At 40.7% G+C, this 12684-nt stretch overlaps 1 protein-coding gene across 4 annotated transcripts in view; it reads left to right on the top strand.

Moving 5' to 3' along the window:
- Positions 1-12684, top strand: part of LOC126415634 (probable E3 ubiquitin-protein ligase HERC4) — a 222530-nt gene that overhangs the window by 90049 nt on the left and 119797 nt on the right. For all 4 annotated transcript variants that reach the window (XM_050083444.1, XM_050083443.1, XM_050083445.1 and 1 more), the window contains exons 13-14: positions 2208-2314; positions 6817-6999. In XM_050083444.1, coding sequence (XP_049939401.1) covers positions 2208-2314; positions 6817-6999 — 290 coding nt within the window. The remainder of the gene's footprint in view (positions 1-2207; positions 2315-6816; positions 7000-12684) is intronic.

The raw sequence follows: 12684 nt of genomic DNA, 5'->3' as shown, positions 1-12684 counted from the left end.
TTCTCCTTCCCATCACTTGCCACAGTTACTTTGCAACAGCATATTGTGTGTTGCCAGCATACACCCTCTGCCTATGCCCACTCACCCAAACTGATAACTTGGTGGCCCTGTCCCTGTGATTCAAACTGACCTACTGTCCCTCCTTAAAACCTCAGACCTGTCACAAGGACTAACACCCCAATCACTACACTTCTTACCCCACTCAAACTATGCAGTACCATCTTCTTCCTAAAATCCACAAACCCCATCACAATGGTCATGCCATAGTTGCTGGCTTCAAAGCACCCACCAAACTTATGTCTGTCTTCGTTGACCAACACCTGCAACCAACAGTACCTAGACTTCCCTCCTATATTCAAGAAACCTGTGCCTGCCCCACTCCCACCACACACCTCACTTGTCACCATTGATGTCACATCCCTCAATACCAACATCCCCCATGCACATGGTCTGTCTGCTGCTGAACATTTCCTCAGTCATTGGCTACCTGATCCAAACCTATGACATTGTTCCTGCAGAACTTAAATCACCTTTATACTTACCAACAACTACTTCACCTCTGAGGAGTGGACATAGAAACAGATCAGGGGAACAACTGTGGGAACCAGGATGACTCCTTCCTATGCCAACCTTATCATGGGTCACTTGGAGGGGATTTTCGTGGGATCCATAAACCTTGAGTCCCTGGTTTGGTTTAAGTACATTGATGACATCTTTACCATTTGGACTCATGGTGAGGCTAAGCTGTTAAAATTATTGGACACTCTAAATACATTCTCCCAATTAAAATCGAGCGAGGTGGCGCAGTGGTTAGCACGCTGGACTCGCATTCGGGGGGACGACGGTTCAGTCCCGTCTCCGGCCATCCTGATTTAGGTTTTCCGTGATTTCCCTAAATCGCTTCAGGCAAATGCCGGGATGGTTCCTTTGAAAGGGCACAGCCGATTTCCTTCCCCATCCTTCCCTCACCCGAGCTTGCGCTCCGTCTCTAATGACCTCGTTGTCGACGGGACGTTAAACACTAATATCCTCCTCCTCCTCCCAATTAAATTTCACAAGGTCCTTTACAGATCCCATGCCACTTTCCTTAACGTTGATTTCATCCTCATCAAAGGTCAGCTACACACTTTTGTTCACATTAAACCCACTAAAAACAATAGTTCTTACATTTTGATGGTTGTCGTCCATTCCACATGTAAGTTCCCTACAATACAGCCTTGGCATTTAAGGCAAACATATTTGTTCAGATGCAGACTCATCACCACCATTCTCACCTCAGCCTTCAAAGTACATAATTACCCCACGAGCCTAGTCCAGAAGCAGATTCCCTGGGCCACAACATCCAATCCTGGTAAAGCTGATCCCTCGAATGAACAACTTAGGGAGTACACCACTTGTCACTCAGCATTATCGTGGTCTTGAATGTATTAATCAGCTACTTCGACAAGGATATGACTTTCTAAAATCATGACCTGAAATGAGGTCCATTCTGTCTGACTTTCGCCCATCTCACCTTGAATAGCTTTTCATTGTCCTTCCAGTCTCTGCAGCATCGTTGTCAGACCCTATGCACCTTCTGCACCCACCTCCCTACCCTGTGGCTCCTACCCCTGTGACCATCCTCACTGTAGGACATGCTCTATGCATCCTCCTATCCCCACCTATACCAGTGCTGTAACTGGCAAAACATTTACTATCAAAGGGAGAGCCACCTGTAATATGACACATCGTGTACCATGTATTATGTAAATAGTAAGTAAAAAATGGGTAAGAAAATGTATGTCAAAAGTAAAACAGGTAACACATCCCTTTGTAAATGAGAAAAGGAAGGTAAAATACCATCGCTGACAAGTGGATAACATGCAGCTTGAATGGTGGTGGTAAAAGAAAAATGTATTAAAACAGTATTACTCAGCATTCATATCAAACATTGTGCACTACACACTATTGTATTATGCATATACAGATTAAATACCTGAAAAGATGTGGTTAAACACTGTGATTGATACAATTATTGTCACATTAGAATGACGCTTTTAATTCATATTTTGATAACTGACAGAATTAAAATGAATTTATCTGTCAAGCATCAATTAGATAAACAATAAAACATTTTATTGTCTTTTTTTCTCAAAAGAAAATGATAAACTCTTGTTTCTAAGTTTTGTGTTTATAACATTTTTATATCATTTTCTGACTTTTCTCAGGACTATGGTGGCGAGGAATACCCATTGACTATTTTGAGAGGCTCATTCGCATTTTCAAGGATGTGGTACTATATGTACTACAGTTTGCTGAAGATGTTAAATCAAAGGTAAAAAATTGTAGTTGTGTTCTTGAGTTAAGAATGCACAAAACACAATTAAGCTTTTGTTTGCAAGACCTGACTGGAGATTACCTTTATACAACTACATTAAAAAAGAGTGACTGAAGCAAATTAATAAAAGTAGGTGATTTGTGCCTAGTTATCTTTGAGACAGAAATAACTCTTGTCTTACATGTGTATACAATCACTGGTGTCCAAAATTTTTTTAATTTGTCGTCATTTGGAGAAAAAGTGTGAAACAGGAAGGAAAAAGTAAATCATTCGAAAATGTCAATGAAGGGAAATACAAACTGATGAAAATTATTTTGAAGAACCATGGACTCCATTGTGACAGCTTATTCCTGTGAGCGACACTTTTTTTGAGTGGGGAGTCACTTTTGCCTCAATTTATCATGATTCAGTGAGCAGTAAATAGATTCTGCATGCCAAAAAGTGCTCATTGACAGAAAATTATTGTTTAAGTTCATTCACACTGTATTGTGAAAATTGATGTGGAAGCCTGCCGTTCCATCAGTTGTTAGCATCTCACGGATGTTGTAGATCAATAGTTGTAGTATTTTGTAATTCAGAATTGCAGTGAAGTATTCCAGTGCCAGCTGTTGTTATTGTTGTTACTATGCTCCTTGAAGATATTGCTTCAGTTCCAGCTATTTGGAATACCCTTTAAAATATGGCATAATACAATTTCTGTTTGTGCTTGATGCAGAGAATAAAAATATTGCATGTTTAACATTCTGTTACCGTTGTGTTTTCCTCCACTACCAAATTCAGTAGTCAGTAGTCAGTGGTACTTCAGAATGTGTCCTGCAATCTATTTTTTCTCTTAGTCACTTTGTGCTGTAATAAGGTTTCTTTCTGATTCAGTTCAGTATCTCTTCATTTGTCATCCCATCTACCCATCAAATCTTCAGCTTTCTGATGCACATTTCAAAAGCTGCTATTGTCATGTTTTCTGAACTGTTTATGGTCCATGTTTCACTTGATAGTGACGTGTTTCAGAATTTTTTTCTGAAAAGATTTTCTAACAGTTAAATTTACATCCAGTAACAATATATTCCCTTTTCCAGAAAAATAAAATTTTCTTGGTATTGGCAATCTGCTTTTTGTGTCCTCTTCACTTCTGCCATTATCAAGTATTTTACTGCCCACATTGTGGTTGGTAGTGGTGCCGATCAGACATTGCTTTATTGCTTTAGTTTGTTGCGTGGGATACCATCAAAACAAACTTTAATTTTTGATTGTAATATGAGGGTTGTTTTTTAAGTAAGGGCTGTTCGCGCGTATAGTCCCGTAGTTCGCGCGGACGCCGCAACAAGCCACCGCGCCACTTTCCGGCATCCTTCCCGTTCACACTGATGCAAGTTGCAGCTCTGTAGCTGACGTGTACGCATCGCTGTGCTACTTTATAATGTTTACGATTATTGAATCGCCCGCCGCGTGTGAGATATGGTCAGTGATACGTTTTTTGACCACGAGAAGCCTATCAGCTGGAGAAATTCATCGCCAGTTAACAGTAGTTTATGGCTTGAATGCAATGAGTGAAGGTAAAGTGCGTCAATGGGTTAGAGAGTTTAAAAATGGCCGTCAAAACGGCCATGGCGAAGAACGCTCAGGCCGGCCCTCTGTGATCACTGATGATTTGGTGGCTGCAGTTGAAACAAAGATTCGTGAGGACAGAAAATTCACAATTTCCACTCTTTCTTTGGAATTTCCACAAGTTTCAAGATCGGTTTTGTACAAAATTGTGTCTGAAAACCTAAACTTTAAGAAACTGTGTTCTCAGTGGGTACCCAGACTCCTCACAGAGGACCACAAAGGGAAGAGATTTGCCACTTCATTGGACTTTTTGATTCGTTACGAGGAAGAAGGGGATGACATGTTGAGTCAAATTGTCACTGGAGATGAAACATGGGTATCCCATATCACTCCCGAAAGCAAGCGACACTCGATGGAGTGGTGACACACAACCTCACCCGTCAAGGTCAAAGCCAAACAGACACTGTCAAAGCGCAAGATTATGGCAACTGTGTTCTGGGACCGGCGCAGTGTTTCGCTAGTGGACTTTATGCCACGAGTAACGACTATCAACTCAGATGCCTACTGTGCAACTCTAAAGAAGCTCTGCAGAGCAATTCAAAACAAAAGGAGCGGCATGCTGACAAAAGGAGTTTTGCTCCTGCACGATAACGCAAGGCCTCACACCTCTCAAAAGACTCGGGATTTGATTGATTCTTTTGGCTGGGAAGTTTTGGACCATGCACCATACAGCCCCGACCTTGCTCCTAGCAATTTTCACCTTGTCCGGTACCTGAAACATCATCTTGGCGAGCAGCGCTTCAATGACGACGATGAAGTGAAAGCGGCCGTGAACTCTTGGCTGTCGGAGCAGGCAGCCGAATTCTTTGAAGAGGGAGTTAAAAACTTAGTTGTACGGTATGACAAGTGCTTAAATAAACAAGGCAACTATGTAGAAAAATAGGTAAAAGTGTGTAGAATCAGAAAGTATCTTTTTTTTAAAATAAAAACCGCCCTTACTTAAAAAACAACCCTCGTATAATTCATATTTACTGTTACATGCAGAGAACAAAAAAATTTTGCATGTGATCCAGTTGCTTTTGTGTTCTATCGTGTTGAAACATATTAAAAATTCAGCATACTTTGGTTGTAAAAGGTACCTCTGCCAGCAAGGGTAAATATGACTGTTCAGATGGAAGCACTAAATAGTAACCAATATTTCCTTGTAATGTGCATTCTTGCAATATATGATGGGAAGTCAACTGAAAACCTTAAATATTTTTATTTTTTTAATTGAACAAAAGTGGAACACAGATGCATCATTTTTTTGTTAGTCTCCCTTGTCATTCAACACACTTTCTCTGGCACATAGGAAATGCATGGATCTTTTGCCCCTCCTCATTGGAGTAAAATTTCTTTCCTTCCATCCCTTCTCTGAGTGGGCCAAATGTATGGTAATCACACTTGTGCAGGTTTGGTGAGTATGGTGGATGTGGCAGAGTATCAAAGTGCAGGTCATTGGTGGTTGCACATGTAGCATGGGTAGTACAAAGCTGAGCATTGTATGTTGCAGGATGACATCTATAATCAGAAACCCACACCGCTTTGGTCTTATTGCATGCCTAAGCCAGTTTTTTTAATATGTTGGAATATGGTGGACTGGCGATGGTGTTTCCTCTAGTCGTGTAGTGCTCCAAGACAACGCCTTGTTACCCCAAAAGAGAGTCAGAAATCTCTTCCCTGCAGATGGCTGCATCTGGAACATTTTGGGTTTTGCTGATGAGGAATGGTGCCATTTCTTGCTTGCTATCTTTGTTTTGGCTTGATGTTATATCAACACATCGCTCTTTCAGTTCTGACCTGTTACCTATCTTGCAGAAACTTTGCAAATCTTAAGCACTTCATGAATCGTGTGGTGTGCTGAGCCATGACTGATGTTCAGAGTTGTGGCCATTTCATCCACCATCACACATTGATTTTCCATCACATCAGCTTCAACTGCTGCAGTAGACTCGTGTCACAATGCAGTGTGCCTTACCCGGCCACTGAGTATCTCTCACAAAAATCACACTATGTCTGAACTTTCTGCCCCACTCTCACACTTGGTGCATTGATAGACATGCATCACCATACTGGACCTTCATTTGCCAATGGATTTCAATATGGGGTTTGTACCTTCACTGCTCAGAAAATATGTGGCATAATGCTTTTCTTCCATGGTGCATATCACAGGCCTGGCAGCCATTTTGAACTGGTGTTGTGACTGTGTTTAACTAGTCTTTAGTATGCTGTCACGTGTAGGGTACTGCCAACTTACAGATCAGTGGTGCGAAATGTCTATTTTTAATTAAACCTTTTCAGGTTTTTGTTTGATGCCCTCATATTTCTCATGTTTGCAGACCATTAAGTTATTTTATACCAGTCTCATGATATCTGCTATAATTTGACATATTCCTTCCCACTTTCTTAATATTGCCCAGAACATAGGATATACAGAGTTTTGAAATTCATTAACCATTTTGTTTGTGAATTGGCATAAGGTTGTGTGTGTGTTGGAATGGTGTTTATAATATGATGAAGTGTTCACTGGTTGCTTTTAGTACAGTGTTGTATAGATAGCATAGTACAGTACTGTATAGTATAGTTGTTTACATGAACATAAGGGTAACATATCAGAAGAGAGATTCATTACACATCGTGAACAGTGTTTGGTTCAGTTGTTGCTTTTTACAACTTCATTTCTGAGTAAGTAAACCATAGCTGTCAACACTAAACCAATTATATTCACAGTTACTGGTGTTTCTATTAGCTTAGTGTTATGGTTATACGACTTAACATTCTCTTGTCCTGTGTGTTTTGTGAATTGAAGAATCACTAGTTTACATATAAATTTGTGTTTAACATTTAATTTGAAAAGTACAGAAAATTTTTAGTGCAGTGTAGTCATTACTTATACAAAATCTCTTTCCTTCCAGAAAGCCGAATATGAGGTATCTGTACATATTGCCCTGGAAATTCTTTCACAGCTCAACAAATTAAATCAGAGTACAAATGATCTGAAAGTACCTTATGACACATTTCAAATGCCAGAACTTGCCGAAATTGTAGATGTAAGATCAGATTATTTACACTGGCTGGTTGAGAAAGATCAGACACAGGTAATTTACTCTTTAATTTTTAGTTAAGTATGAAGTAATAAATTATGTTTAATATCTGCCTTTGGTAGATGGCATTAGTGCCAGATATCATAGTCCATTTTCTGTAGTAAAATACTATATTTTTCTTATCATCACAGCTGGTATTGGTTATTTCCTGGTTTTTAAGTTTTTATATAAATGATGGTTGTGAATACAAATATGCACCTTGTCTTTTGTGTGTAATGGCTGTACTTTGAAGAAGTTTTGAATGGAGATGGTCTTTCAACGTCTCCCCCTCATCTATTGGGTCTAAGAGACGAGCAGAACAGATCAATCAGTATCCTGGAAGTGTGTCACATTTTTGCACCTTGGTCCATTTAAATGAGTGACTGGGAGGTTGATTTAATCTGGAATGTCTGAGCTCTTTCTTGTACTCAAAATGCAAAGTTTTTATTTCCTAAAAAGCATGATCATGCTGTGGAAGCCAAGGGTGTTTGGCCTCTGATGCGTGTGGTGGAACTTGGTTGTCAGTGACCAGGAAGCCAGTAGTTCATCACTCTGAGTGGGCTAGCACTGGAGCAGTAGTGAGTAGATGCTTGGTTATTTTCCACTCCAAGTTGCTAGGGTTGGTGGTCATATGTGACGTGTGCTTGCTTGTGTGTGTGTGTGTGTGTGTGTGTGTGTGTGTGTGTGTGTGTGTGTGTTTTTCTGATGGAGGCTGCGGTAGAAAGCTAGTGTGTAAGTGTCTTTTAGTTGTGCCTATCTGCAACTTAAATATGGTAAGTAACAATCTATCTTTTGGGTACATTGTTGAGAATTGAAATACAGATTCTCTAAATGGGACACGCAATAAGTTTTAAATTAGGTTCAGCCCAATATATTTGTACTGCTCTGTAATTGGTGACCAGTTTTGGTTTCACAATTCACAGTATATACAGGTAAATGGAAGTGCATCATCTTTCTCTGCAGTCCTTTAAGGAAGGAGAATCACCTGACTAAAAAGCAACATCATAGATTTGGTGGTTAATCTTCACAGTGGCAGAATTAATGATTATGGAATTATGATTGTAACAGTGCACACACAAGGATTTATGGTATTGTTACCAGCATACATAATGCTGTCCAATAAACATAGTTTGCAGATAATTAAAACCTTTGGGTTTGGATGTCCATTGGTTCACCCAAGATACTTTAGACACGAAAGTCAATTACACAGTTTATGCTCTTGGGAGATTTGCTTGTTATGGGTATTACATTGAGATGCAGCATGTCACTTTTGGTGACATAGAAATATGTGCTTCACAACAGCATTATGCAAAATCTATCTCATTCAAGCAATGCAGTCGGACATAGGGATGTTAATGGTATAAATTCTGGGCACATACTTTACTAACAGGTAAATGTAGTTGTGCAAGATAGAATACTCCTTTTCCTTATCAGAATGAAGTCATTGTATTTTCAACCAGTTCACTTGATCTTCATTTACATCCCCTCCGTTTTGTTACTGCTTTTATCAACTTTTCAACACTCAGAAACTAGTCACCTTCCATTCTTACTAACAAGAATTTGAAGTTAGTATTATTCTGTACCAGTCATCTGGGGTGAAGACAGTTTGATTTCATGCTGCTTTTTCTATGTAACTGAAGTCGGCAACATTAGGCAGATATGAGTGCCCTGAAACCGTGAACTTTTAGTTTAATAGTTTCTACACTTGTTTCTTGTGTTAATTTCATTACAATTAAAGCTACATTAATGTTATGGTTTTGTCCATCACAAGTGTCACTGAAAATTATTGTGTGTTTACAGGGATTGTGTTTTATGTGCTTGGTGAGGCAAGCAGAGATTTCTTTTGATCCCCTGCTTGCTATGGTCTCATCCCATACATACATGTAACCTAACTTTTTCCCCATGTTACTTACTCCCAGATTTTAACAGTACATGTTTCTACCGTAGTATGCCTCAGAAAGTTAGTTTTGGATAGGGGAGGACTTTCTGTAAATCCATAGTTAAGGTACATACATCTTCATTTTCTTTTGCCAGTGTGCCATCAGCTTTCAAAGTAGGGCGTGCTTTTTCAGCTCGTGCTAAATGGGATTACGTTCTCTTTCTAGCTCTGCCCTTGTTTCTCAGTTTTCCTCCACATCAACCATTTACTTGTACCTATTTTAGTTTTACATGTATCTTTTCTGGGCAAGTGGAATTATAAGTTAAGTTTAAAACTAAAAGTAGATCAGTAGTAATGCTCTTTGACAGGATCAGTTTGATTTTCCACCCGCCAATGTGTGTAAAGATAGTACACCTTTGAGGTACTGAGGTCTGGGTTCAAGTATTTCCTGTTGGGGTTATAGTGGCTTCAATAGAATGGGAAATGGTTAATGTGGTCTATCATGGATTGTACTTGCAGTGGTATTATTTTTTGTGCAGCAGTGTGTTTATCCCATAGGACTTCCCCTGGAATCCTGGAATACACCCATCTCTTACTTTATTAATAGCTTTGGTGACACTTCCATTGCTTACAGCAAAAGTTACCAAAAAGTACTTGCTGCTTGCTCAAACCATGCAATCTCCTTTTTGAAAATGGAACAAATTTGTACTTTCCTTTTTGCCTTTTGCTTCAGAACTTGGACATCTACGCTGTATGGTCACCTGATAGATACATCCACATAAATAGGCATTTTGTTTGTTAAAATCACCAATTGTATGAAACTCCTCAAATTACATTTGTCTCTCATCTTATATGAGGGGTACAAACTATCGCTTGGGGCACCCACAGTCAATGTTTGCAAAACTCCGTACGTGCTGTAATAGTACCCTTGATGTATGGCTCTCCCTTATTCAAAGCCTCATTGCTCATACCCTCCTTGACTCGTTCTTTTGGTGTTTCCATGGTAGATCAGAAGAGGCAGTCAGAGAAGATGCTCCTGCAGAGGAGCCAGATATAGAAGATGCATAAGCCCAAAGCTGCCAGAACAAACCAGTTGTACAACTGTGCCTCTTCCAATGTCGGTGGCACTGTCATATTTAGGTTGAGTTAACATAGTTGTAGTTAAGTTAGGTTAGTTTGTTTTAAGTATGTACATACGTATGTCAGGGAATGGTTAAAACCCTGACTGAAACGTTTGAGGCAGGCATGTTACTAAAAGATCCAGGCAAAAGGCAAGTGTGTGGTAATGATAATAGTATACTAAAGTGCATATTCAAAACCAAACCACCAAACAGTAATTTTTTAATATTAGAAATCAATTCTTACTACTTAAAGTAAACAGCAGTCAAATTTGAAAGCTCTCAATAATGGTAGTTTATTACTAAAATAGGCCTTTTGGGCGCAATTGAAGTTGAAAAAACATCACCTCAAACATTCCGACATTAGTTTGAACATTGTTTTTCATTATTATTACAACTTTGTATAAAATATACTGACCAGGTGAGTAGTTGTGCTTAAGGATTACAGGCCCTATCTGTGCCACTGTCATCACTATTGCAAAGTATATCATCCAGTTCATCATTGTTGCTATCCGTGATACTAGTGTATACCTTGTCCGATTTGTGATAGAAGTGTAGGAACATAGTGGTATAATTCATACTCATTTCACTATGACTTGCAAGGCATTTGAAGTTTCTTGGAGTGCTCCAAGGAGGTTCTGCTACCTAGTGGCTAAAAGTCTACTGTGTGCCGTAACAGATTGGTTAAATTAGATGCTAGACAGCTGGATAGCTCAAAGCTGCAAAACATTGACTTACACCGCTATTTTTCTCAGCCATCCATCTGATGTCATTGTTACTCTAATTATCTGTTCTTTTAATAGCTCAGACTTCAAGTAAAATCAGTAGCATCATTATACTGAACATAAATATAGACAACTGAGCTGCAAGTTTAAGAAAGATTTTTTATACGTAATTATTTTACTTATTCCTGAACATATGGTATAGTACATGTGCACCTGCATTAGGTATAGAATAAAAAGTAGTTATTCTTGGTAGCAGAAAACATAGTAGATTTAGATTCCAATTTGATATGTCTCAAGTTGCTCTATTGCTATCTACTAATCCCTGCACCTGTCCCCATGTGTTGTTCAGTTTCTGGATATCGTTGTATCTTCAATAATTTTCTTCTGTTGTTATAATGTATGTGGTGCTAAATCCATCACATGGCACAGCTGATCTTGTAACAGCCCATATAATAGCTGCATCCTTAGTACTCTCCCTATGTCTCTCCTGTACTCCTCTCCTCTCCTCTCCTCTCCTCTCCACTTATAACCTTTGTATCTCATTCCAGAATGAGATTTTCACTCTGCAGCGGAGTGTGCGCTGATATGAAACTTCCTGGCAGATTAAAACTGTGTGCCCGACCGAGACTCGAACTCGGGACCTTTGCCTTTCGCGGGCAAGTGCTCTAACAGACTGAGCTAATGAAGCACGACTCACGCCCGGTACTCACAGCTTTACTTCTGCCAGTACCTCGTCTCCTACCTTCCAAACTTTACAGAAGCTCTCCTGCGAACCTTGCAGAACTAGCACTCCTGAAAGAAAGGATATTGCGGAGACATGGCTTAGCCACAGCCGGGGGGATGTTTCCAGAATGAGATTTTCACTCTGCAGCGGAGTGTGCGCTGATATGAAACTTCCTGGCAGATTAAAACTGTGTGCCCGACCGAGACTCGAACTCGGGACCTTTGCCTTTCGCGGGCAAGTGCTCTACCAACTGAGCTACCGAAGCACGACTCACGCCCGGTACTCACAGCTTTACTTCTGCCAGTACCTCGTCTCCTACCTTCCAAACTTTACAGAAGCTCTCCTGCGAACCTTGCAGAACTAGCACTCCTGAAAGAAAGGATATTGCGGAGACATGGCTTAGCCACAGCCGGGGGGATGTTTCCAGAATGAGATTTTCACTCTGCAGCGGAGTGTGCGCTGATATGAAACTTCCTGGCAGATTAAAACTGTGTGCCCGACCGAGACTCGAACTCGGGACCTTTGCCTTTCGCGGGCAAGTGCTCTACCAACTGAGCTACCGAAGCACGACTCACGCCCGGTACTCACAGCTTTACTTCTGCCAGTACCTCGTCTCCTACCTTCCAAACTTTACAGAAGCTCTCCTGCGAACCTTGCAGAACTAGCACTCCTGAAAGAAAGGATATTGCGGAGACATGGCTTAGCCACAGCCGGGGGGATGTTTCCAGAATGAGATTTTCACTCTGCAGCGGAGTGTGCGCTGATATGAAACTTCCTGGCAGATTAAAACTGTGTGCCCGACCGAGACTCGAACTCGGGACCTTTGCCTTTCGCGGGCAAGTGCTCTACCAACTGAGCTACCGAAGCACGACTCACGCCCGGTACTCACAGCTTTACTTCTGCCAGTACCTCGTCTCCTACCTTCCAAACTTTACAGAAGCTCTCCTGCGAACCTTGCAGAACTAGCACTCCTGAAAGAAAGGATGTTGCGGAGACATGGCTTAGCCACAGCCGGGGGGATGTTTCCAGAATGAGATTTTCACTCTGCAGCGGAGTGTGCGCTGATATGAAACTTCCTGGCAGATTAAAACTGTGTGCCCGACCGAGACTCGAACTCGGGACCTTTGCCTTTCGCGGGCAAGTGCTCTACCAACTGAGCTACCGAAGCACGACTCACGCCCGGTACTCACAGCTTTACTTCTGCCAGTACCTCGTCTCCTACCTTCCAAACTTTACAGAAGCTCTCCTGCGAAC

The sequence above is a fragment of the Schistocerca serialis genome, chromosome 1, assembly GCF_023864345.2.
Source record: "Schistocerca serialis cubense isolate TAMUIC-IGC-003099 chromosome 1, iqSchSeri2.2, whole genome shotgun sequence".
Classification (NCBI taxonomy): Eukaryota; Metazoa; Arthropoda; class Insecta; order Orthoptera; family Acrididae; genus Schistocerca; species Schistocerca serialis.
The sequence above is the reverse complement of the archived record's forward strand: the minus strand, read 5'-3'. Positions and strand labels throughout refer to the sequence as shown.